Genomic DNA, 25,041 nt, shown 5'->3' with positions numbered 1-25,041 from the left:
TCTCTCATAGTATTTTTGAACTAAAGCAACACAAAGTATACAATAGTCCAGGACATATGGCTTACACCAAGCAAGATGATATGATTCTGAGAAACATTGTAACCAAATTGATCCAAGTTAGAGTTCACCAAAACTATTTAGACGATGCCTTGTCGCCAAGTTCAGAAAAACTTGAAATTCACTTTAGGAATCCATGTTCTTCCTTAACCTCTGGATGCTACAGAACATCTTCCTCCTAGAGCCTACAGCATTGACCCCCATGTCTTTCAGATCGTCCAGAGTGAGCAGTGGCAGCACCTCATCATCAACTTCATGTATCTCAAAAACAGGGGCATACCTGCCGAGCCCCAATCCGTCGAGCCAGGACCGTACCCCGCCGTCCTCTCCAGATCGCCAATGCCCGTCCCGCTCATACCAATCTCCACCATCCGTATCTGAGGGACCATCCCCTGCTGCATCAGGTCCGCCGTCCCTAATCTCAGAAACCCTAACCCTAAGCCCAGCCGTCCTCCTGTCTTCCCTCTCCGATGGGCTCCCAGCCCCTTCTGGTAATCCGTCATCCGCAGCATCCTCTCCGCCGCCAGCTTTGAAGTCGGCGCTTTCCAGTCCCTCCTCTTCCTTCGAGACCCAGCTGGATCGAACCCGCCTCGCGCCGCGCCACGGTTTCGGATCGCCACTGACCCTCCTCATGCCAGCACTGAGAGGATCAAGGTTCTCGTCGATAGAGAGGATGGCACCATCGTCAGTAAGATTCGACGGCGGCGGAGGAGGAAGCGCGTCCGTGCCGTCTTCCTCACCCGGGGCCATGGCTGCGAGGTGGCGGGTCTTGGAAGGCTGCTTGTGGGCGGCAGGATGGTGGTAAACGCGGTGCTTGGTGTGATCTCGGTGCGCAGAGAGCTTCCAGTGCTTGGGGCGGCGGAGATGGGGGTCGGCGGGGATAGCAGCGGGCTGGTCGCCGATCTCCCCGAGGCGCACACTTGGGCGACGCTGCCGCTTGGTTCCTGGCATAGGGGCGGCCGGAGCCTCGACTGGTGGTGCGGCAGCGGCGCCGCCATTGGAAGGCGGCTCCGGCGGTGGGAGGTCATCCATCGGGCGTTAAGCGGATGATGGTCCCAAACGAGCCGAGTCCCGAGTGACTGATCAATGCTAGTACTCGGTTAAGCTTTTGTGGGACGATGCCGTTCAAGACGCCTTGGAAACTTGAATGTTCAATGGGAAGAATTGGCCCTAGATCGTTACATTGAACGGTCATTTCGGTGATTGAATGCTTTGAGAGTCGCGAAGGGGTAATGCGGTTTTGTACCTGATCCGGCGATTTTTTTTCAAGGAATTGAATATTTTGACCTGAGCAAAGTCAAAAACCTTAATATTTGAAATTTTAATTATATTAATTCTGAATTTAATTTCATTTTTTTTGAATTTATCAATCAAAATACTTGATTTTAGCTTTCTTTAAACTTATATAATTATTTTTTAACTGCAATTTTTAAATAAAGCATGACATAAATTTTATTTTATTTTTCAAATTGGTGAGTTTAAAATCCACTACCATGTCGAAATTATGAAAGGTATATGTTAAGAGCGTTGTTCCTGAGGCACTTCATATCAACTTCGGCTATTTATGTTAACCTCGTCATGTTCGAAGCCCTAGAGATCTCGATTGGTGGAAACGATGCTGAGGCTCGCCGGAAGAGGACTATCTGGGCTCTCATGGCGGCCGACGTCCGCCGCCTCTGCCTTCTTCTCGAGGAATCGTGCACAAGGAGTGGTGGACTCGCCCATCTCCGACGATTCCGTGTCTCGGTTCACCTTTCAAACACCTCTCGTTGGGGCTGTAAGAGGTGAGAGATTCTTTACCCTTTCGTTTTATTTGTCGTTATAGAAGCCTTGTATGTTAACGATCAAAAACATATCAAACTTTGTATATTGCTAGGCTCAGGATCGGAGAAATTAGATTCCTTCGGTCTTCTGCTTGTGCTTCTATTTCTTTGTCCGTTATCTTCTTATTAGCTCGGTAGGCATGTAAATTAGTCTCGATCACGATCCTTTTTTTTTTTGGCAGGATTTTCGATTTCGTAGCTCATGCTTACTTAACCAATTTCAGAAATTCTTAACTATCTTATCAGTAGGTAGAACTTTCAGTCTTTAAGAATTGTTGAACCCATATTATTAATCATATGGGTTTCTGTCTATAGATCACAGAAATACTATATCAAACTTGGAGATGAGTACTCTTGCACTGGGTAGTTAAAAAGATTTAGTCTGGGAAATGGAATCAACTTCGATTATTAGAAATTCATTTTTTTAAAGGATGATACTAAACTGGAACTAAATAGTTTGGAAGGATCTTTGCTAAGAAGGGCAAGTTTCATTTGTTTTTTTTGAAGTAGTTCCACTATTTTTCTCTAATATCACTAGTGAATGATACTAAACCATGTACCTTCATCTTAGTTATCAACACATTATTTCTTCTTATCAAAGAGGAATGTTAGATTAATATTTCGTCACATTGTGTCTTTGAGTTACATGCCAAATAATATCAGCCAATATCCTGATAACTTAGAAACCAATTACGAAATAAATTCAAAATTAGAAGCTTGGTTTTTTTTAAAAAAAAATCTCTCTAGTGTACTTTCATCTTTGCCAATCTCTCTAGGTTTTCGTCACAACTCACAATAATTTAATTCCATTAAGGTAGATGACATCATGTCCTTGCTTCAGTCTATCCTTTGTTTCTCTTGCTATCTTGGTGGAGAAAAATGATGGCATTGGCAAAGATATCTGCCACTGTTTAGGCATTATGACACTATGTTCTTTTAGTTGTTAAGGGTCATATGTCACAATAACTTAGGAACATATTTTTAGAAAAGCCTAAAGTGCGGAAAAATCACATTTAATGATCTAGTATTGAACATATTAGTTTGCATCCTTTACTGTTATGGTCGTCATCTTGTTTTTTCTTTCATTTTCCATTGCCAGACCCATAAAACAAGAAGACAACATTGAGCGAATCTGAATTTTTGCTCGATAATGGTATCAGTTCATTGTAATATCTAGATTCGGATAACTAGATGTGGTATATTATTGTTGTTTGAGTTACAATATTACAGATTTACAGTAACATATTTGAGGACTTGGTTATTGGAAACCTTCTTAAGCTATTCTGGCTTTCCTATAGAAAGGTGTTTTTCCATCTTGTCAAAAATATAATGGTGTTTATGGCAGAGTTTGAGCAACTTTCAAGTGACCGTAGAATTGGAAGCAATGATTCTCAGGTGAAACTTAAGGCCTGAGAACCAGGTGAAACTTTTGTTAACAATATTCTTTGTTAAACTTATAAGGCTGTGAATTGTTTAGATTGATTACTGCATATAGCATTGACTTTCCAGGTGGCTACGGAATTATTCCAAAACTATTATTCCTCTTCAACTTAAGATATTACAATAGCATATGACCTTATATTAGCTAATATATTTTTTAAGAAAAGAGAAGAATATTTAGTCACATTCAAAAGTGAGAATAATAAATTGCAAATTGACTTAATTATGGTTAGGAAGGATAGAAATATTTGTAAAGATTGCAAGGTCATCAGGGATGACAATGGGTCAGGATTGGGCGGGTTTGGCCAAACTCGGGACCTGCCCGCCTCCCTTTGGACCTGCCCTGCCCTGCAAGTTAGACTCGCTAGACCCGCCATATTTTATTTTTTTTGAAATACAAAATAAAAACTTTTAAAAATTAATTAAACATTAAATTTATTTTCAACATTTATATTAATAATATTTTGTAATCAAAAAATATTATCATAAATTAAAATCTATCAATTTTGATTCAATTAAAAACTAATTATCAATTTTTATTCAATTAATAATTAATAAAAAAATAAAAAATATTATACGGGGCGGGTCCGATTAAACCCGTGACCCGCCCCGGATTCGCCTTGAGATCCGTTTAGGTGGGTCTAAACTCGTCCCGCCGGGCGGATTTGTTACGGGGTCGGGTTTCAACTCGTCCCATTGTCATCCTTAGTTATCCCTAGAGAAAGCTTAACCACCCAACATAGGTTAGTGGCGTTGGATATACGCCTCAAATATGGTATCAATAGAAAAAAAATATATACGACTCTTAAAATTAAGTGGTGAAAGTTAAAGGATGGGAAACAAAATATATTTAAGAAGGTAAGAGTACAAACATTATGTGAAATATAAGGTGATTCTAATACAACATGGGCTAAGATGATATCAAAGTTGAAAATAGTAGTTAGAAATATATTCGGTGAATCAAAGAGACATGCATCACTAAATAAGGAATTTTAGTGGTGGAATAAGAAAGTACAAGAGAAAGTGAAGGAAAAACAAATAACTTATAAGAAATTATATATTGGTAAGAACGAGGAAACACCTTATATCAAAAAATATACAATAGTCAAGAAAGAAGCTAAGAGAGTAGTGAATGAAACTTTTAAATGATTATATCAAAAATTGGATACAAAAGAAGGGGAACAAACATTTATAGAATATCTAAAGTGAGAGAAAGGAAGATAAAAGATCTTATCCAAATAAAATGTATTAAAGATGAATGTAATAGAGTATTAGTAAATGATAGAGAAATAAAAGAGAGGTGAAAGATGTATTTTTATCAACTTTTTAATGAAGGTTTAGGTGACCAACTTAACTTAGGTAATTTAAATAGGTCGAATGAGTATAGAAATTTAAATTTTTATTGTAGAATTCAAATTTCAAAAGTAGAATAAACTTTAAATGGAATGTATAATGGAAAAGTCGTTGAACCAGATGATATTCCGATAGAGATATGGAAATGTTTAGCGAAACAAGGTATTGAATGACTTACAAAATTATTTAACATTATATTGAAAACAAAAAAAAATGTCTGATCAATGGAGGATAAGTACTCTAGTTCTCTTATATAAGAACAAGGGAAATGTATAAAATTGTGCACATTATAGGGGTATTAAACTAATGAGTCATACCATAAAATTTTGGAAAAAAAGTAATAGAAAAAAGATTAAGTAGATCACGGTGATTGAAAATCAATTTGGGTTTATGTCTGGAAGGTTGACAATAGAAGCTATACATCTTCTTAGATAATTAATTGAAAAATATTGGGAACAAAAATAAGATTTACACATGATATTTATTGGCTTAGAAAAAATTTATAATAGAGTTCCAAGTTAAATTATATGGAGAATTCTTTAAAAGAGATGTGTTAGCGTAACATATATTGAACTAATTATGGATATGTACGAAGATATAACGACTAGAGTAAAAACTTCAGGTAACAGAAATATTTCCAATAAATATAGAGTTATATCAAGGATCAGTTCTAAGCCCCTATCTTTTTATATTAATTATGGACGAACTCACTGCACACATTCAAGACATAATATCGTTGTGCATGTTATTTGCAGATGATATTATTTTGGTAAATGAAACACGTGAAGGAGTAAATGCTAAACTAGAATCTTGGCTGGAAACACTGGAAGAGAAAGATTTTAGACTTAGTAGAATAAAGACAGAATATATGGAATTTAAGTTTAGTAATATTAGATGTAATGAGACAATTGTTAAGATAGGAGATGATGAGTTGCCCGGAACTGAGAGCTTTAGATATTTAAGATTATTTTTTCAAAATGATAGAGGGATTGAGAGAGATCTTACCTAAAATACAAGCAGGATGATTGAAATAGAGGAGAGCGCTTCTAAAACTTAAAGGAAAATTCTACAAAATTATAGTTGGGCGTGCTATGATATATGAAACTAAATGTTGGGCTATGACTCGAGCACATGAACAAAAGATATGAGTTGTAGAGATAAGGATATTAAGGTGGATGTGTGGACATACGAGAATCTACAAAATAAGAAATGAGAGCATTAGAGAGAAAGTTGGAGTTGCATTTATTGAGAGAAAATTCTAAGAGACACGTTTAAGATGGTATGGGCATGTACCTAGATGACTTATAAATGCTCCAATTGACGATGTGAAACTATAACAAACATGTATATCAAACGAGGAAAAGGAAGACCAAAAAAGACTTGGTTAGTAATAATAAATTAAGATAAAATTTATTTAAGTATAAATGATAATATAGTAGGAAATAGAACTCTATGGTATAAAAGGATCCATATAGTCAATTCTACCTAGTGGGATAAAGTTTGGTTGTTGTTATTGTTGTTGTTGTTATTTCCTCTTCAACTTGCCTATTTTTATGATAGCATTCCATGCTTACCCAGATGTCACAGATGGCTTACAGTTTGCCACATTATATGAAATTACAATTGTTCAAATTTAACATCTCTCAATTGTCATGTTTAGTTTGCGGATTTCAGTGTTGTTAGAATTCGAGTTAATGTGAGATTTCCAAGGCACATAAGATTGGGAAACTTGCAATTTGTATACATACTGAAACACTTTAAAGTTTAGGCTAGATTTGGAAAGATCCTGGGAGTTGGTTCTAAACCTATTAAGGTTATACATTGTTATCTCTGAGACAAGCATCTTTGCCTGTTTTGGATTTTAGAATATTTCACACAAATGCAAACTTTCATTTGAGCTAACATCATCTAAATATCACTTTTGTCTTGCTCTAGTTGACGAATCATAATTTGCGTCATTCAATTTTTCAGATGATCGTTGATATCTATTCCTTATTGTTGTCAATGATCTTGAATTCTTTATTATTTATTTTTTGTGATCTTCCTGAACTCACTGATGCCTATCATCTTTAGTTGATGATCTAGAATTTTTTTTTCTTGATATGTTTACTGAAAATAAACGTGCAGGGTATGCTTCTGAGACCCTAGTGCCTAGGCATCAGGATTTGGGTTTAGCTGATCTTCCTGCTACTGTAGCCGCTGTGAAGAATCCAACCTCAAAGATTACTTATGATGAACATAACCACGAGCGTTATCCCCCAGGAGATCCAAGCAAGCGGGCTTTTGCATACTTTGTTTTGACTGGCGGTAGATTTGTGTATGCATCGTTGCTTCGTCTCCTGATTCTCAAGCTTGTGTTGAGCATGTCACCTAGCAAAGATGTCCTGGCTCTAGCTTCCTTGGAAGTAGATCTCTCCAACATTGCATTAGGTTCCACAGTGACCGTGAAGTGGCGAGGAAAGCCTGTTTTCATAAGACGTCGAACAGAGCAAGATATCAAGTTGGCCAACACCGTCGATATTTCATCACTTCGTGATCCGCAGGTGGATGCAGATAGGGTGAAGAACCCTGAGTGGCTAGTTGTTGTCGGTGTCTGTACCCACTTAGGATGCATTCCATTGCCCAACGCCGGAGACTTTGGCGGGTGGTTCTGCCCTTGTCATGGTTCCCATTACGATATTTCAGGGAGGATTCGGAGGGGCCCAGCTCCATTCAACCTTGAGGTTCCCCAGTATTCCTTCTTGGATGAGAACAAGCTGCTCATCGGTTGAGTTCCACTCCGTCACATTCACATTTTTCTACGATATTTCTATAACATTAATATTCCATATTTTTCTGCCTGAATCGTTGGCAGTTGAATTTAAATAAATGTTATTTGCCTTTGATGGTATTGGCGCTTGAATTACTAGAACGATGGCGCGCAAGTTTGTTTCAAACATTACTTCTGAACTATTTGATTCTTTGGGAAGAGAAAAGAAGTTCAATCGGAAGTTGTTATTAATTGCTATTGTGCCAACTTTTTACCCGAGACTAATTGCCTCTTGTGTAAGTAGGTTAATTTTTTTTTTTGTTCATATTATCCGATTTTAGTCATGAAAAATTATTTTCACTGCATGATTTCTTCCGTCCCCATTTAGATTAGGTTTGATATGGTGTAATCTGTCTTGTAATCTAATTAGGATTATATTACAAAGTTGATTATTTTGTTTGGTATAATTCTAAACTTGTAATGTAATGTAATTTGGATTATAAAAGGTAATAACCTTTTGTAATTCATATTACAAACCAAATAGCACGGAATCTGATTACATTATAATTCAAAATTTTTTAATATTAAATCTAACCCTAATCTCATTTCATCGAACCAATTCCTCACCAAAATTGCCGACAACTCTCCCTCGCCTCAGCAAAACCTCTCCCTCGCCTCACAACGACGCCGACACAACTCTCCCTCGCCTCGACAGAACCTCTCCCTCGCCTCGCAACGACATCGACAGAACCTCTCCCTTGCCCCGGCAGAACCTCTCCCTCGCCTTGCAACGATGTCGACACAACTCTCCCTTGCCTCGGCAGAACCTCTCCCTCGCCTCTCAACGGCGCCGACAGAAACTCTCCCTTGCCTCGCACATACCTTGTCTCGCACACTCATCCCAGCGCCTCCATTAGCAACGACATCAACATCACCTCTCCCTCGCCTCGCGCACTCATCCAGTGCCTCCATCAGAATTGGTGCTGACACCACATCCATCCAACCCCTCTATCAGCATCGACACCGACGCCATCCTTGTCTCTGCTTCCTATTAAAGTCTTGCCAAGGCTTTGATCCACCGCTGTAAGTTCATAGATCACTATTTTGCTTAAAGACAGCATACCTAGTTTATTTCATATACCAGACTATGAAGAGAACATTTTCTAACATCTTCTAGAGTACTGTTTGAACTTTTATCATCGCATGTCCTGCCATCTGTGTATGATCTATACATAACATTGCAAGGTATAAATAGAATGTCGTATTCTTTTCTCATAATTTTCTGTATATACCATACTCCGAAATGGACTCTGTTAGTGCAAGAGATATAATAATAGTTACAACCATTACTTACACTGTTTTTAGGTTACTGCTTTGTATATTATCTATATCGAGTGGGTTTTTTATGCATCAACTAGACATGCATTTTTTTCCTCCTAAAGTAACATGCTTTTATTTCCCCTCTAAAATATCTTGTCTTTTTCGTTTGCAGCCATGACTCGTCTTAGTTTAAAGACCAAGAATATAATGAGAAAAAGGAAACTAGTTGTTGTGTTAATACATTGGTTGGAGATCTTGAATATAGTGAATTGGTGTTTTCAAATGTGTTGTATTTTAGTGGAAAAGTGTAATAGATTGTATTGCTTGAAAAGACGATATGTGAATGATGTTTTTGCTAGGAGAGGGATGATATATAATTTAGCATATAAAAGTGACGCTACTTGCATAGCACAGCTAAGAATGAATAGGAGTAGTTTTAGAAAGTTGTGTTATATGCTCGAAAGTGAAGGGGGCCTGAAAGGAACAAGATATATGGAAGTAGATGAGCACATAGAAATATCATTACATTTGCTAGCTCATCATGTCAAGAATAGAACTATACAATTTCGATTTAAAAGGTCTGGTGAAACAAGAAGTAGGCATTTTCCCCTATTTTTGAATGCTGTTATTCGTCTACAAAATGTACTTTTCGAAAATTCAGAGCCAATTGCAGCAGACTCAATAGATTAGAGATGAAAATGGTTTAAGATAATTATTATATTTATTTTTAAAGTAATGATTTATGATTTTTTTTTTCTCATTTTCTTCTTGTTGTTCCTTTTAGAATTATTTGGGAGCTTTGGATGGGACACATATTAAAGTTAGAGTACCAACAGAGGATAGACCTAGATATCAGACAAGAAATGGTGAAATTGCTACTAATGTACTTGCTGCTTGTTCCCAAGATATGCAATTTACATATGTGTTGTCTGGATGGGAAGGTTTGGCAGCAGATAGTAGAGTACTGCGAGATGCAATCACAAGGAAAAATGGATTAAAAGTCCCACATGGTTTGCTAATTAATTTTTCAAAATATCCTAAATACTTTACTGTGTTTTGAGTTTGTGATCTATTTTAATACATTTATTCAATTTATAGGATATTATTACCTTGTCGATGTCGGTTACACAAACTGTGAAGGCTTTTTAGCACCATATAGGGGCCAAAGATATCATTTAAATGAGTGGAAAGAAGGCCGAGTACCTAGAAGCCCGCGAGAATTTTTCAATATGAAGCATTCGGCTACTAGAAATGTGATAGAGAGATGTTATGGGCTACTTAAAATACGTTGGGCAATACTTAGAAGTCCAGCTTATTATCCGATCCAAACTCACAATTGAATTATTATGGCATGTCACCTTCTTCACAATTTTATAAGGAGAGAAATGGTTGAGAATCTTACAGAAAGAAAGTTGGAGAGAAGGCTGGATAGTCAACCAGATGAAGTAGATGATATTTGTGAAAACATGGTGTTAACCATTGAGACTTCGAGTGAATTTAATGATTGACGAGATAATTTGGCCAATGACATGCTTAATGAATGGAAAAGATCTAGATGAGATCATTTGTTTAATTCTTATGAATTATTAGATTTTTGTAAATGGACAAAGACCATAGTCCTTATTCTGTTTCTTTGTAATTTACATGTGACATGTCTTACAATTTTTAATTTTTTGTTTAGCTTATTTTGAGTATGTTGAATTACAATGTTTCAAGCTTGTATTTTCTGACCAACCCATTAAGAAACACAATAGGAACCAACGGTAAATTATAAGGGCAGTGCCAATAATTTATGTATATAAAAAGCAGTACCAATACTATTTCTATTTTCCATTCATTAATAGAAAGCATATCATCAATCATTTCTGTAATCTTTTCTCGATAGAAGGTCGGTTACTATTTCTCTTTATTTGAGCTATTAATTTTTTGTGCTATAGGTGAACATGACTTCTAATCCTTCAGGAGAATTTTACAATTCAAAAAGACCAGGAAAAAACAAACATCAATGGTCTGCTATAGAAAATTCTACACTTATTGAAGCATTGATGCAATTAAATAATGTTGGAGATCTTAGAAACAAGAATGAGAAAGGTTTTAGACTAGGACATGGACTAAAACTACAACAAATGCTTGAGGTTAGCTTGCCTAGATATGGAATTAAGGCAAAACCACACATTGAATCAAGGTTAAGAACTTTCTAGAAGCTACACAATGTTGTGCATGACATGTTGTATGGAGTTGGTAGTAGCAGTTTTGGTTGGGACTCAGAAAAAAAACTTGTTACGGCTGAGAATTCCGTGTGGGATAAATATATTAAAGTAATTTATTTTATTATTAAAATGGTTTATTTTTATTTTACTTTGTTTAGTTAGTAATATAAATTTTATTTTATAGACTCATGGAGATGCAGAACAATTTAGATACAAGTCATTGGCTTACTATGAGGAACTTTCTATCATCTTTGGTGGAGACCATGCATCTGAGAAAGATGCTCAAGTTCCTGCTGATATTGTAGAAGAAATAGACAAAGTTGTAGTTGATAATGATGAAAGTATAGGTGTTGATGGGGTTAGGAGCTCGTGCATGCATCAAGTCAGAGAATGTATTGTATAGCATATGCAGACGCGACTTCTATGTTTCTCATGTTAGATGTATTTGCAACAATGATCCAATTTGTTTCCGCCATGGTATGATGCTGGTCTGACCTGAAAAATCTAATGTCATTTTCTCTAGTATTAATCAGTATAATTTACTTATCTAACCATTTTTCATCAAGAGGGCGAGCTCAGAAGTTACTGTTGTAAAACCAACCGTACAGTATTTGTGAATAATTTTATTTAATTTCATCTTATTTAATTTAGTCGGATTAAATTTGATTTAATTGAAAGGAAGAAAAAAATTATTTAAATTATGTTATAAGCTCAGACTTGCCTGAAGTCTCTGAAGGGCGCTGGAATTCCGTTCTGTTTCAGTTTCCCTATACAAAAAAAATTATACAAGAATAGAACTTTTCCTAGCAACCCTCATGTTCGATCAAACATGTGTTTGATCAATCAAGCAAGTTCTTGAATGATCAAAGCACACCTTGATCGAAGTACAAGATCGCTGGCATCTTGTGTTGGTATTCCAAAAATAATATAAAGAAAAACTAACTACATACGCAGCGGAATTAAAAAACTAGTTGTACCTTTTCTTTGTAGCTAAAGACCTCTTGATCTTCTGCCGTATTCCTCTCCTTTTTTTTGAACGTCGTGTGGGAGACGATCTACCAAGACAACACCACCCTCCTTCTCTTCTCGATTTCCAAACCGCCGGCTACAAAAGGAGGCTCTACGATGGGGCACCTTCTTCCTCTTCTTCAAGCTGCCAGCCACCAATGGATTTAGCAAGGAGGGGCGTCGGGCCTCAAGGATGAGGGGAGGGGTGTCGGCCCTAGCTTGGGAAGAATGGCGCTGACCCTAGGTGGAGGTGAAGGTGGCGCCGACCACCAAGGAGGTAGAGGGGAGTTGAGGGGCGCCAACCACAAGGAGAAGGATGTGTGCCGTCGGCCCTAGGAGGAGAGAAGAGAATTGTGGAATTAGGAAAATTAGGTTTTAGGGGCCACCCCCTACTCCTTTTTATAGGCTTGTCATCGGTTACAAATAGAAAAATAACAGAATTCTGTTTAGAAAAAATCTCTCTTTCTATAATCAAATTCTGTTTAGAAAAAATCTCTCTTTCTATAACCAAGTTAAACCAAACCAAGTTAAACCAAACCAAGTTAAGTTAAACCAAATCAAGTTAAGTTAAACCAAACCAAGTTAAGTTAAACCAAACTAAGTTAAGTTAAACTAAACCAAGTTAAACCAAATCCAGTTAAACCAAACCAAGTTATGGATGGGCGGATGTGAGACTTTATATAGAGGCTACAATAGGCACCTAAAGGAGGAATTGGTTTAGGCCTCCTGATGGTCTTGAGCTTCCTGTGTTCGGCCCGAACACCTAACCTAAGTCTATCAATAATAACTCATATCACTAAAGGATTATTATTGAACTACCGCACCAATCTCATATTACAATATGGGCTCCTTCTTATCATGAGTGCGTTAATCTCCTCGTGTTTAAGAAATCGTATGTCCGTTAATTAAATGAGTTACTGACAACTCAATTAATTAACATCTGATTCCAAGAGTAGTATCACTCAACTTTATTATCATGCCGGATTAAGTCCACCTGCAGGGTTTACATGATAATGTTGGTGCAATATCCCTCAGGTCAAGGGTGACCTGGTTAACCAAGCTGAGTCTTGGTTAGGGTTTAGATGTTTGACAATAAGATATTGATTGAAGAAGAGTCAAGTAGGTCAAGGTTGACTGGATACTTGACTGGAAAGTCCTAGTGAGTGAAGCTAGGCAGAAGGAAATCCTGGTGAGTGAAGCCAGGTGAAAGTCCTAGTGAGTGAAGCTAGGCAGAAGGAAATCCTGGTGAGTGAAGCCAGGCGAAAGTCCTAGTGAGTGAAGCTAGGCAGAAGGAAATCCTGGTGAGTGAAGCCAGGTGAAAGTCCTAGTGAGTGAAGCTAGGCAGATGGAAAGTCCTAGTGAGTGAAGCTAGGCAGATGGAAAACCCTAGTGTGTGAAGCTAGGTGAAAGTCCTGGTGAGTGAAGCCAGGTAAGGAAGGAAATCCAGATGGATCAAGGATGATCGGACATCTGGTGTTGGGAAGTCCAAGTAGGTCAAAGGATTGACTGGATACTTGGCAAGGAGTAAAAGTCCAAATGGGTCAAGGTTGACCAGACATCTGGTGGAAGTCCAAGTAGGTCAATGGAGTGACCGGATACTTGGCACGACGAGTAAAAGTCCAAGTGGGTCAAAGGGATTGACCGGACACTTGGTGGGGAGTCCTGGCAGGTCAAGGGAGTGACCAGATGCGAGGCATGATGTACCAACAGTCGAGGTTGACCGGATGTTGGTTAGGAGGTTTGGGACTTGGTTTTGGGCAAAAAAGCACGTCTGGATCGATCCGTGGATCGATCAGCCGTGGATCGATCGGTGGATCGATCCATTCTTCCCATAAAGCTTGGATCGATCCGTGGATCGATCGAGGTCCCGATCGATCACCGATCGATCGGGACGATCTTGCCGCGCGATAGCGCCGGTTCGATCCGTGGATCGATCCAGCGCTTATCGCAGACACTCGGATCGATCCGTGGATCGATCCAAGCCTCCATCGATTCGAACATTCGAATCGATCGGGATCCGACCGCTGGCGCTGGAGCCGCAGCGAGCGTGATCTTCGGCATCTCTTTACGAGCTCTTCTCGATTCATTCCAGCTCCTCCACCGCTCTCTACAAGCACGTGATCGCCAGTTCTTGAAGGTTCTTGGAGGCTTTCCAAGTCAAGAGGCGGATCTATTGCAAGAGGAAGAAGTTAGGGTTAGGGTTTTTACTGCACATCTTGTAAGCTTTTGCTTAACTTGTATTTCCCTTTCTTCTTCTTATATTGAGAGTGTTGTAGGGCTTCTCCGCCTTTGGTAGCTACCATAAAGGAGCGTTATTCATAGTGGAGGGTGTGTGCGTTGGTGTGGATCCTTGGATTAGTCACCTCTTGTGAGGTGGATACCAAGTAAAATCCTAGTGTTAGCGTTTTGTGTTTGTTTCTGTATTTTCCGCTGCACATCCAAGAAGAAACAAGCAACGCCAAGCAACGAAGCGCACCGAGCGAGCGCGACGAGCTATTCACCCCCCCCCCCCTCTAGCTACTTTTGGTCCTAACAAGTGGTATCAGAGCGAGGCCGCTCTTCACCGGAATCATCGCCGGAAGGGTCAAGCGTAACAAGAAAAGCTAGAGGGTGAAGAAGTTGAAGCAATTTCTTCAAATTCAAGATTTTATCAAGCTCAACTTCAAGATGCAATTCCAAGATGGACTTGGATTTGACACAAGGGTAGCTCCACCATACACATCGACAAGCTTCGATTCTTGGAGATCAAGAATCGAAAATTTTCTTATGATGGAGATAGAGCAATGGTTTGCTCTAATGGAAGGCTTCAAAGCTCCAACGAACTCCAAGGGCAAGCTTCTAAAGAAAAGCAGATGGAGCTCGGAGCAAATTCAAAGGGGCGAGGCAAATGACAAAGTGACCAAGCTTTTGGTCAACTTATTGCCTAGCCACATCTTGGCTCAAGTTGGAGAATTCGAAGATGCCAAGGAGCTTTGGAGCAAATTGGCCAAGCTTCATGAAGAGATCCCCTCCACTGTACAAGATCAAGAAGAATCCAGAGAGGGTGACTCTTTGGAGCAAGACCAAGAGGAGGATTCCGAGGTTGAAAAATGCTCAACCTCCGAAGAAGAAGAAGATGGTGCCACCTCCGAAATTCAAGAAATAGCAAATGGAGGAGAAAGTGCCATCCCTACACAAGAAGGTATAAATGTTTCAATTAAAAATAAAAATCATATAATATGTTTTGAGTGTAGGGAAAGTGGGCACTACAAGAGCAAGTGTCCCAACTTGGCCAAGAAGAAGGGTCAAGTGACGCAAAAGGGCAAGGAGAAGCCCGAGGAGACCATTCCCGGAACAAAGAAGAGCAAGGAGCATATCATATGCTTCTCTTGCAATCAAAAGGGGCATTACCGGAGTCAATGCCCCAAGGGGAAGAAGGTGGTCAAGGCTCAAGGAGGCACTAGTCAAGGGGGAGCCTCCAAGGTAAAAAGGAAGGTAACTTTCATTGAGCCTATTCCTTTGCAAAATGGTAAAAAGCATGATAGTTCTAATTTTTATCATTTTAATGCAATTTACCATAAGAATAGAAAGCATGAGGGCTTTAAGGAAAAGCATGTGGCCCTACATGCTAAGACTATCACTCCTAGGGTTAGGAATGTAGGTAAAAGTCTAGGCAATAACTCTAAGAATTTTAGATACAAGCCGAGAAACCAAAATGCTCATGGACTTAATGAAAAACCAAATTCTAAGGATTTAATGATAGAAAATCAAGTCTTGAGATCAAGACTTGATAAAATGGAAAAGACCCTAAAAAGGATGGAAAATATCCTAAAAGGGCAAAATGAGCAAAACCTAGGGCTAGGAAAGTCAAAGCCATCAAATAGCCATAGAGGTTTGGGATACAAACCAAAGGCTAAGAAGGATGTGCCTAGTTATCATAGGGTTCCATATAGTTATGGAACAAACCCTAGGTTTAGTGGTCAAGTCAAGAATACTAGGAAGTCATCCCTAAGAGTATTTTTGCAACCAAAGTGACTAAGACTTCTAAGAAGTCTAAGAAAGTCACTAACAAGGTCACAAGGAGGCTATCCCTAGGGTTGACCTAGAAAATGTGACCAAGGCTTCTAAGAAGCCCAACAAGGTCACTAGGAAGGTATCTAGGAAGTTATCCCTAGTGAGTACCTAGAGCATCCAAGGAGCACCAATAGGTGTTGGGTTCCTAGGAGCATCTTCTCTACCCCATAAATGGGTTAGAGAGTGTCAACTCAATTAGAAGGGTAGTTAACCCAACTTTGAGGAAATTGACTCTCAAGGAGCATTTTCAAGGTTTTGTTAACCTTTGAAAATGAAATGGAACTATTATTTACTCCTTGAAAGAGTAAAATGTGCCTAGTGGTGAAAATTTGATTTTAATCTTAAAAGGCACATATTGGGAAATTCATAAGAGCTACCAAGTTGGGATTTTGGTATGTTCTTAGGAAATTTAAGGCAATCCGGGCCTTAACTTTAAAGTGCTACTCTTGTGGAAAAATGAAATATGCCAACATTTGAGGAATATGCTTAATTTCAATTGGCATAAATTAATCAAGGGAATTAGAAATGCCAATTTAGGTTTTGGCGTTTTCTTGACGCACTTAAGGGCAATCTAGGTTTAAGTTGTAAGTTTAGGTAAGGTTTTAAGGATACTTAGATAGTTAATCTAGGTATATTTTATTTATGCTAAATCTTGCCATGATTGTTTGCCCATCATATGCCATGACATCATGTCTACTTTTGCATTCATGACTTATTATGAAAAATACAAAAATACCATGTCATGACATTCATACATCATGTAGTTATAGGATATTTTCTTTTGAAAATTATTTCCTTTTGATGTATGCCATAACATTATCATGCATTAGTTTAATTCCTTGTAATTAAGGACAAAAGGCATTTAACAACACTTATTAACAAGTGACATCCTAGGTGGGTGTCTAATATCTCCAAAATGCCTAGATAGATATGCATGATCCCTAGATTAGGGCAAAAACCAAAATCTCTACATCTCACAAAGACCTATAAGATGACTTGTATGTGTTTTAGTGCACATTAGATACAAGTGAGATGTTAGGATGATGAACAAAACTCAAGATGTTGATTTAGTGCATTCTTTTGAGTTTTAGTTTCATCAAAACACATAGATATGTGTTTTCCCATCATTGGGAAAGCTAATGTACAAGTCATGTGCATTAAGCCCAAGGAATATGGTGGGATATTGGTTTTGAAAAAGTTTTCAAAATGATTTTGGAAAACCTTGGTGAAGGCTATCTTTTGATAGTAATCACCATTGAATAGTTAGACACAAACTTGAAGAAAATACTAAAGTTTTTGCAAGTTTTCAAGTTTGTGTCAATCTTTGAAAATATGATGTATTTTCATAGAAAACTATTTTTCCTTGATAATATATGCCCTAAACAATGTCTACACGAAATTTCATAATTTTTGGATTTTTGTAGAATTTTCTAGGGGTTTCTGAAGTTGACTGAAATGGAATTTCAGCAACTATCAGAGCTCCGATCGATCCATGGATCGATTGGAGTGCCTGAATCGATCCATGGATCGATTCAGAAGGCATTTCCCGCGAGCAGAAGCTCGCTGGATCGATCAGTCGATCGATCCAGGGTGTCTGAATCGATCAGTGGATCGATTCAGAGAGGTTCAATCGATTGGAACCCAACTCCAATCGATCCAAGTTGCTGATTTTGGCTGGGAAGGCCTGATTTCAGCATCTTTGAACCGATTTTAGTCTAGGTAACCATTCCAAACCCATAAAATACATTTGTATACATAAAAAGGGTGTTTTCATGTGAAAACAAGGATGGATTGGTTAAGGAAGGCTAAGTTGAAGTTTAGGTTGAGGTTTGTTTCAAATTTTGAATATTTGAACCTCAAAACTTCTAAAATTGGTTTTCCTAATGGTTTAGGGATTCCAAGTCATTGTTGGTGCAATGACAGAAGTTACCACCATGTCTTTAGGGGGAGGGACTCTTTAAAGACATGAAAATTATTTTTCATGAACCTTGGAAGGTGGTTAACCTTCTGTTGTGAACTTGCTCAAGGTTGAGCATTTAAACTTGAAATGGGGATAAATGGGGAGTGGATATCCTCATCATTTCAAGTGGCAACTCAAGTGGTTGAAAATGCTCAAGGTTGGGTATTTGTCAACATTGAGGGAGAAGTTAAGGATAATGAAGGGTATGGGACCTTCAATATTGAGTTGATCACAATGAGTGAAATTGTGATCACGATGAGCAACTCTTCAGGGGGAGTCTTCAACAAATGGAGTTGTTGAAGTGTGCCCAAAATTGGAGCATAGGTTGATGTGTGTCCAAAGACGGGTTGATGTGTTTTATTAGTAGGGGGTTGATGTGTGCCAATAGGGGGAGAATGAAAGGAAGTAAGTTAGGTTTTCATTACCTAGAGGGAGTTTGCCCTCTTAGGGGGAGAATGAAAAGCTTAATTTATGGGTTTATTACCTAGTGGCATGAAGAAGGAGGCTATAGGATTAGCCTAACTTACATGTGGGATTGTAAGTGTTATTGTGGTATTGTCAAACATCAAAAAGGGGGAGATTGTTGGTGCAATATCCCTCAGGTCAAGGGTGACATGGTTAACCAAGCTGAGTCTTGGTTAGGGTTTAGATGTTTGACAATAAGATATTGATTGAAGAAGAGTCAAGTAGGTCAAGGTTGACTGGATACTTGACTGGAAAGTCCTAGTGAGTGAAGCTAGGCAGAAGGAAATCCTGGTGAGTGAAGCCAGGTGAAAGTCCTAGTGAGTGAAGCTAGGCAGAAGGAAATCCTGGTGAGTGAAGCCAGGCGAAAGTCCTAGTGAGTGAAGCTAGGCAGAAGGAAATCCTGGTGAGTGAAGCCAGGTGAAAGTCCTAGTGAGTGAAGCTAGGCAGATGGAAAGTCCTAGTGAGTGAAGCTAGGCAGATGGAAAACCCTAGTGAGTGAAGCTAGGTGAAAGTCCTGGTGAGTGAAGCCAGGCAAGGAAGGAAATCCAGATGGATCAAGGATGATCGGACATCTGGTGTTGGGAAGTCCAAGTAGGTCAAAGGATTGACTGGATACTTGGCAAGGAGTAAAAGTCCAAATGGGTCAAGGTTGACCAGACATCTGGTGGAAGTCCAAGTAGGTCAATGGAGTGACCGGATACTTGGCACGACGAGTAAAAGTCCAAGTGGGTCAAAGGGATTGACTGGACACTTGGTGGGGAGTCCTGGCAGGTCAAGGGAGTGACCAGATGCGAGGCATGATGTACCAACAGGTCAAGGTTGACCGGATGTTGGTTAGGGAGGTTTGGGACTTGGTTTTGGGCAAAAACCAAGTGCTGGATCGATCCGTGGATCGATCCAGGCTGTGGATCGATCAGTGGATCGATCTAGATTCTTCCCAGCGAACAGAAAGCTTCTGGATCGATCCGTGGATCGATCCAGAGGTCCCGATCGATCAGCCGATCGATCGGGACGATGCTGCTTCGCGCGATAAGCGCTGGATCGATCCGTGGATCGATCCAGGCGCGTTTCCTGAGCACAGAGGCGCTCTGGATCGATCCAAAGCCTCCCCGATCGATTCGGAACATTCGAATCGATCGGGATCCGACCGTTGCGTCGGGTTTAAAGCCGCAGGCGAGCGTGATCTTCGGCATCTCTTTACGAGCTCTTCTCAGATTCATTCCAGCTCCTCCACAGCTCTCTACAAGCACGTGATCGCCAGTTCTTGAAGGTTCTTGGAGGCTTTCCAAGTCAAGAGGCGGATCTATTGCAAGAGGAAGAAGTTAGGGTTAGGGTTTTTACTGCACATCTTGTAAGCTTTTGCTTAACTTGTATTTCCCTTTCTTCTTCTTATATTGAGAGTGTTGTAGGGCTTCTCCGCCTTTGGTAGTTACCATAAATGAGCGTTATTCATAGTGGAGGGTGTGTGTGTTGGTGTGGATCCTTGGATTAGTCACCTCTTGTGAGGTGGATACCAAGTAAAATCCTAGTGTTAGCGTTTTGTGTTTATTTCTGTATTTTCCGCTGCACATCTAAGAAGAAACAAGCAACGCCAAGCAACGAAGCGCACCGAGCGAGCGCGACGAGCTATTCACCCCCCCCCCCTCTAGCTACTTTTGGTCCTAACAGATAATCCTTATGAGCTCCTCAAAGGGACATCATCAACCTAAATAATTAGGACACGGATTCCTTCTATAACCAACAACACACCATATAAATAATACTATCTCTCAAGTCATCGGATCTATTGATTTAATGAATAAATCTTACCCATTGATAAGTTAAAGAAACAAATACTAAGTATATGTGTTTGTTATTATATATGAATTAAGAGGACGCACATCCATAATAACAGAGGTTCTGTTCTTTTACGTAGTCAGTACAAATCGAACAACCTCAAACGGTCCTACTCAATACACACATAGTGTACTAGTGTAATTTTATAGTCAAGACAAACTAATACTCAATTACACTACAACCGTTCCAATGGTTCGTCCCTATCCATTTTGGTTGTGAGCTACTATTTATAATTTATAAGGAACTGATAACATGATCTTCTGTTTGGCACCACACACTATGTTATCTACAATATAAATTAAATGAGCAACTGCATTGACATATATATAAATATAAAATGCGGACATTTGACCAAAGTGATTCTCACTTCAAAATATTTCAAAACAGATGTTCATACAAAAGCTACGCTTATAGTATACATCCCAACAGTCTCAACCAACAGAGTGGAGTCACAGACGAGCGGGCAGTGGAAGGATGGCCGAGCGGCTCTCCCGCTTGGCCCCAGGAGGGGCAGCCGTCCGAATGGACGAGGATAAGCCGAGCGGCTTTCCTGCTCGACCCCAAGAAGGACAGCCGTCCAAATAGGCGAGGATCGGCCGAGCAGCCCTTCCGCTCGGCCCGAGAGCTGGCAAAAGACGAATCAGTCTATATCTTTGTGGGAGCCCATGCCACCGACAAACGGCGTGGCTGGCTGCATGGTCAGGCAGAGGATCGTATGACGGAAGCTTCCACTGTCTTGTCAGAGATATGCTCGGGTTGTTGAGGTATGGTGTCAGGGACACTTTTCTGATACATCTTTTCAGGGTATGTTTTGAGGAGCGTACACGCGCTTCCCCGAGGCCCTATATAAAGGGCTCCAAGCTTCGACGGAGGTATGCATAATCTTTACTATAGCTACAGTTACCCTGCCAATTTGCTTCCTTATTTCTTCTACATCGTCGGTGGTTGACTTAAGCATCAGAGGGATATCGCCGGGGAACCCCTCCCTGGCTCGGCACTGACGTTGCTGTGACTGCAGGTTTCACTGACGAGAAGTCCACCAACAGTCAACGGGAGCGCCACGTCCCCAGCATCCATCGCCACGTCCCAGCATCCATTGCCTCGACTCTCGGACTGGATCAAATTTGGCGTTGTCTGTGGAACGCACCTGGATCCGAGCCGAGAAAATGGAAGAAGCTGGGCGACTTCACACCGTGGCGCTCACTCAAGAGGAGCTCGACGCGCTAATACACGCGCGAGCAGCAAAGATCGTCGAGTAATAGCAGCAAAAGGCACTAGTCGGCCGGCTAGCGCAACAAGCAACGTCGACCTCTGGAGGCCGAGTGGCTCACGATGACCGACTGGAGCAGTATTCTATTTAGGGACAAAATAAACTGCCGACCGACACACATGGAAAAGCTCCACCCGTGCCTATTCCATTCCATCGGGCTCTGTTCCAAACGCCCTTAGAGATTGCGCAAGCAAATCAGGAGAGGGGATCTTCTTCAGACGAAGCGCCTGTTCGGGACGCAAGGAAAGGCAAGGCGCCTCGGGCTGACGCATCTCCCAAGCGGATCAACCGCCAATTCTCCGAAGCAATACTTCAAGACCCATTGCCGAGACACTACGCTCCATTGGCAATCAGAGATACAACGGATCAACCGATCCGAATGATCATTTAGAAAAGTTCGACAACGCTGCTACACTTCACCAATACACAGATGGGGTAAAGTGCCTAGTCTTTCTCACAACGCTGTCTGGCTCGGCCCAGCGATGGCTCAAGAGGCTACCGGACGGATCAATACAAAGCTTCAAGGATTTTTGAACGGCCTTCCTCCACCATTTTACAAGTAGCAGGCGCTACCAAAAGACGAGCGTCAGTTTGTTCTCTTTGAAGCAAGGGACGAGAGAAACCCTCCGATCATACATCCAACGCTTCAACCAAGTAGCTATGGATATCCCCTCGGTCTCATCTGAGACCCTGATGAATGCCTTCACCCAGGGGCTCGTAGAGGGAGACTTCTTCTGGTCGCTCATCAGGAAGCCGCCCCGCGACTATGACCATATACTCAAGAAGGCTAATGAGTATATAAACGTGGAGGAGGCCCGGGCAGGCAGAAGGAAGGAGGCACCATCCGAGCCCTCAGTGCCAATCGAACGATGACCGTCGAGCAACCACCAACTGCCAAGGGGGCTGAGAGGCGAAGGCTGACCGCACCAAGAAATGAGGACACAGGCCGTGTAACACGTGGCTTCCGATCAGCCAAAGACATCCAAGGGCAAGGTATGGACACCTATGTTCTGTTCCTTCCACCAATCGGCGTCTCACAACACCCGCGGCTGTCGTGGGTTGACGCCAGTCTCCCGACCGTCACCAAGGGGTTATCGTCGTTGATCACCTTCACCCGACCGACGACACGGGCATCAAACCGCCAGGCGACAAGAGGATGCCAGGCGGTCACCCGAGCGGCAGCACCACCATCAACAGAGGAGCAATGACCATCCCCGAGCTTCACACGAGCGACATAGGCCGACCGCTCGGGAGGAAGAAAATAGAAGCAATGTCGCTCGAGGAGAAATAAGCATCATCGTCGACGGACCAACTAGTGGCGACTCTAACCGAGCCCGGAAGTCATACGCTCGGCGCTTAGAAATTCACTCTGTGGGCTGTAGTCAGGAGAAGGCGAGCATGCCCGAAATCAACTTCAAACCCTGGGACCTCGAAGGAGTGGAAGTCTCTCACGATGACGCCCTCATCATCCGAGCGGTAATCGCCAACTATACAATTCACCGGATTTTTGTTGACACAGGGAGCTCGGTGAATATAATTTTCTAGAAGGCTTTCGATCAGCTCCAGATCGACCGAGGTGAGCTACTGCCGATGACGACCCCACTATATGGGTTCACCGACAACGAAGTTTTGTCGATCGGCCAAGCCAAGTTGGTCATATCACTCGGAGAGGAGCCACTCAGAAGGACCAAGACCACAAACTGTAGGATCGAAAAGAATTTAAATATCTCCACAATGGCATGATGTTGTCCACTTTGGGCCTAAGCCCTCATGATTTTGCTCTTGGGCTCTACCCAAAAGACTTCATACCAATGAAGATATCTTTTCTCTTATAAACCCATGATCTTTCCCATGTGTTTTCAATGTGGGACTATGTTTGTAACCTTGCAACCCAACAATCCCTCACTCAACACAAAGGACCGCAGGCTTCCCACGTCCGATCTTCGACCCACCAGGTCTTCCTGCCCCTCGGTCCACCTGACCTGCTAGGACTTCCTTGCTTAGCTGTAACTGGGACTTCCTACCTGGTGTCTGATCCTCTTGATCCGAACATAGGAGCCCTCACTTCCTTTGTTCAAGGTCAATATTGTACCCACATGGTTCAATCAGACCATAACTCTTGTACACAGTCGGCGATTAAACCTTCTGACAGTCCGGACTCTGATACCAATTGTAGGATCGAAAAGAATTTAAATATCTCCACAATGACATGATATTATTCACTTTGGGCCTAATCCCTCATGGTTTTGCTCTTGGGCTATACCCAAAAGGCCTCATACCAATGAAGATATCTTTTCTCTTATAAATCCATGATCTTTCCCATGTGTTTTCAATGTCGGACTATATTTGCAACCTTGCAACCCAACACAAAATTTATTATGGTGGATGCCCCTTAGCCTACAACATCATTCTGGGTCGACCGGCCCTCAATGAATTCCGAGCGGCAGTCTCAACGTATTGCCAGAAGATCAAGTTCTCGGTAGAAGACCGGGTAGGAGAGGTCAAAGGCGACCAATTGGCCGCTTGGCACTGTTATGTCGAGATGGTCAAAACCGAAGCCAAGTCTGCTCGGAAGACGCCCAGACTAGAGGTAAGCGTCATCACTGAAAAGCCTCCTACTCTAGGCTATGAAGAAAAGGAAGAAGTACATATCTATCCCTGCCGAGCGGAGGCAACAACTTTCATCGCGTCCAACCTGGGAGCTGAGCAGAAGGCGGAGCTAGTCGCCTGTCTCCAACAAAACCACAATGTATTCGTGTGGTTGACGCACGATCTCCCCGGGATCTCGCCGAGCGTCACACAGCACGAGCTTCACGTTCGACCAGGCGCTCGACCGGTGAAGCAGTTAAAGAGGGACTTTAGCGCCGAACAAAATTTGATCATCCGAGCGGAAATAGAGAAGCTCTTGGAAGCCGACCACATATGCAAGGTTCAATCTCGAGCTGGCTCACGAATGTAGTGTTGGTCTCAAAGCCGGGCAACAAGTGGCGAGTTTGCATCGACTTCCGGGACCTCAACAAAGCGTGCCCGAAGGACTTCTACCCGCTGCCTCGAATCGATCAGATGGTAGACTCCACTACCGGGTGTGAGCTAATATGCATATTGGATGCGTATCAGGGGTACCACCAAGTACCGCTCGACCGAGAATATCAAGAGAAGGTCAGTTTCATCACGGTCGATGGAACCTACTGCTACAATGTCATGCCGTTCGAGCTAAAGAACGCTGACGCTACCTATCAGAGGTTGATGAATAAGGTGTTCCGGCGGTAGATCGACAGCAAGATGGAGGTATATGTCGACGACATACTAATTAAATCCCTCCGAGCAATTGACCTATGTGTAGATATCAAGGAGACCTGCCAGACACTCAGGACGTATGGAATCAAGCTGAATCCAAGCAAGTGTCTGTTCGGCGCAAAGAGCGGGCGATTCCTGGGTTACATCGTCACCGAACGGGGCATCGAGCCGAATCTCAGCAAAGTGAAAGCACTACAAGA

General features: G+C 41.3%; 2 protein-coding genes across 2 annotated transcripts; one reads left to right on the top strand and one right to left on the bottom strand.

The window, feature by feature from the left end:
* Window positions 1-183: 183 nt before the first annotated feature.
* Window positions 184-1,089, bottom strand: LOC121978658. The gene has a single exon (XM_042530972.1). It carries the CDS (start codon window positions 1,087-1,089, stop codon window positions 184-186), a length of 906 nt encoding a protein of 301 aa, XP_042386906.1.
* A 564-nt stretch (window positions 1,090-1,653) lies between these two features.
* Window positions 1,654-7,674, top strand: LOC121976556 (cytochrome b-c1 complex subunit Rieske-4, mitochondrial-like). Its single transcript, XM_042528750.1, has 2 exons — window positions 1,654-1,841; window positions 6,801-7,674. Exons 1-2 carry the CDS (start codon window positions 1,673-1,675, stop codon window positions 7,442-7,444), a joined length of 813 nt encoding a protein of 270 aa, XP_042384684.1. The 5' UTR covers window positions 1,654-1,672; the 3' UTR covers window positions 7,445-7,674.
* The last annotated feature ends 17,367 nt before the right edge of the window (window positions 7,675-25,041 follow it).

Source organism: Zingiber officinale, chromosome 4B (genome assembly GCF_018446385.1).
Source record: "Zingiber officinale cultivar Zhangliang chromosome 4B, Zo_v1.1, whole genome shotgun sequence".
Lineage (NCBI taxonomy): Eukaryota > Viridiplantae > Streptophyta > Magnoliopsida > Zingiberales > Zingiberaceae > Zingiber > Zingiber officinale.
This window is presented reverse-complemented; position numbering and strand designations above follow the sequence as displayed.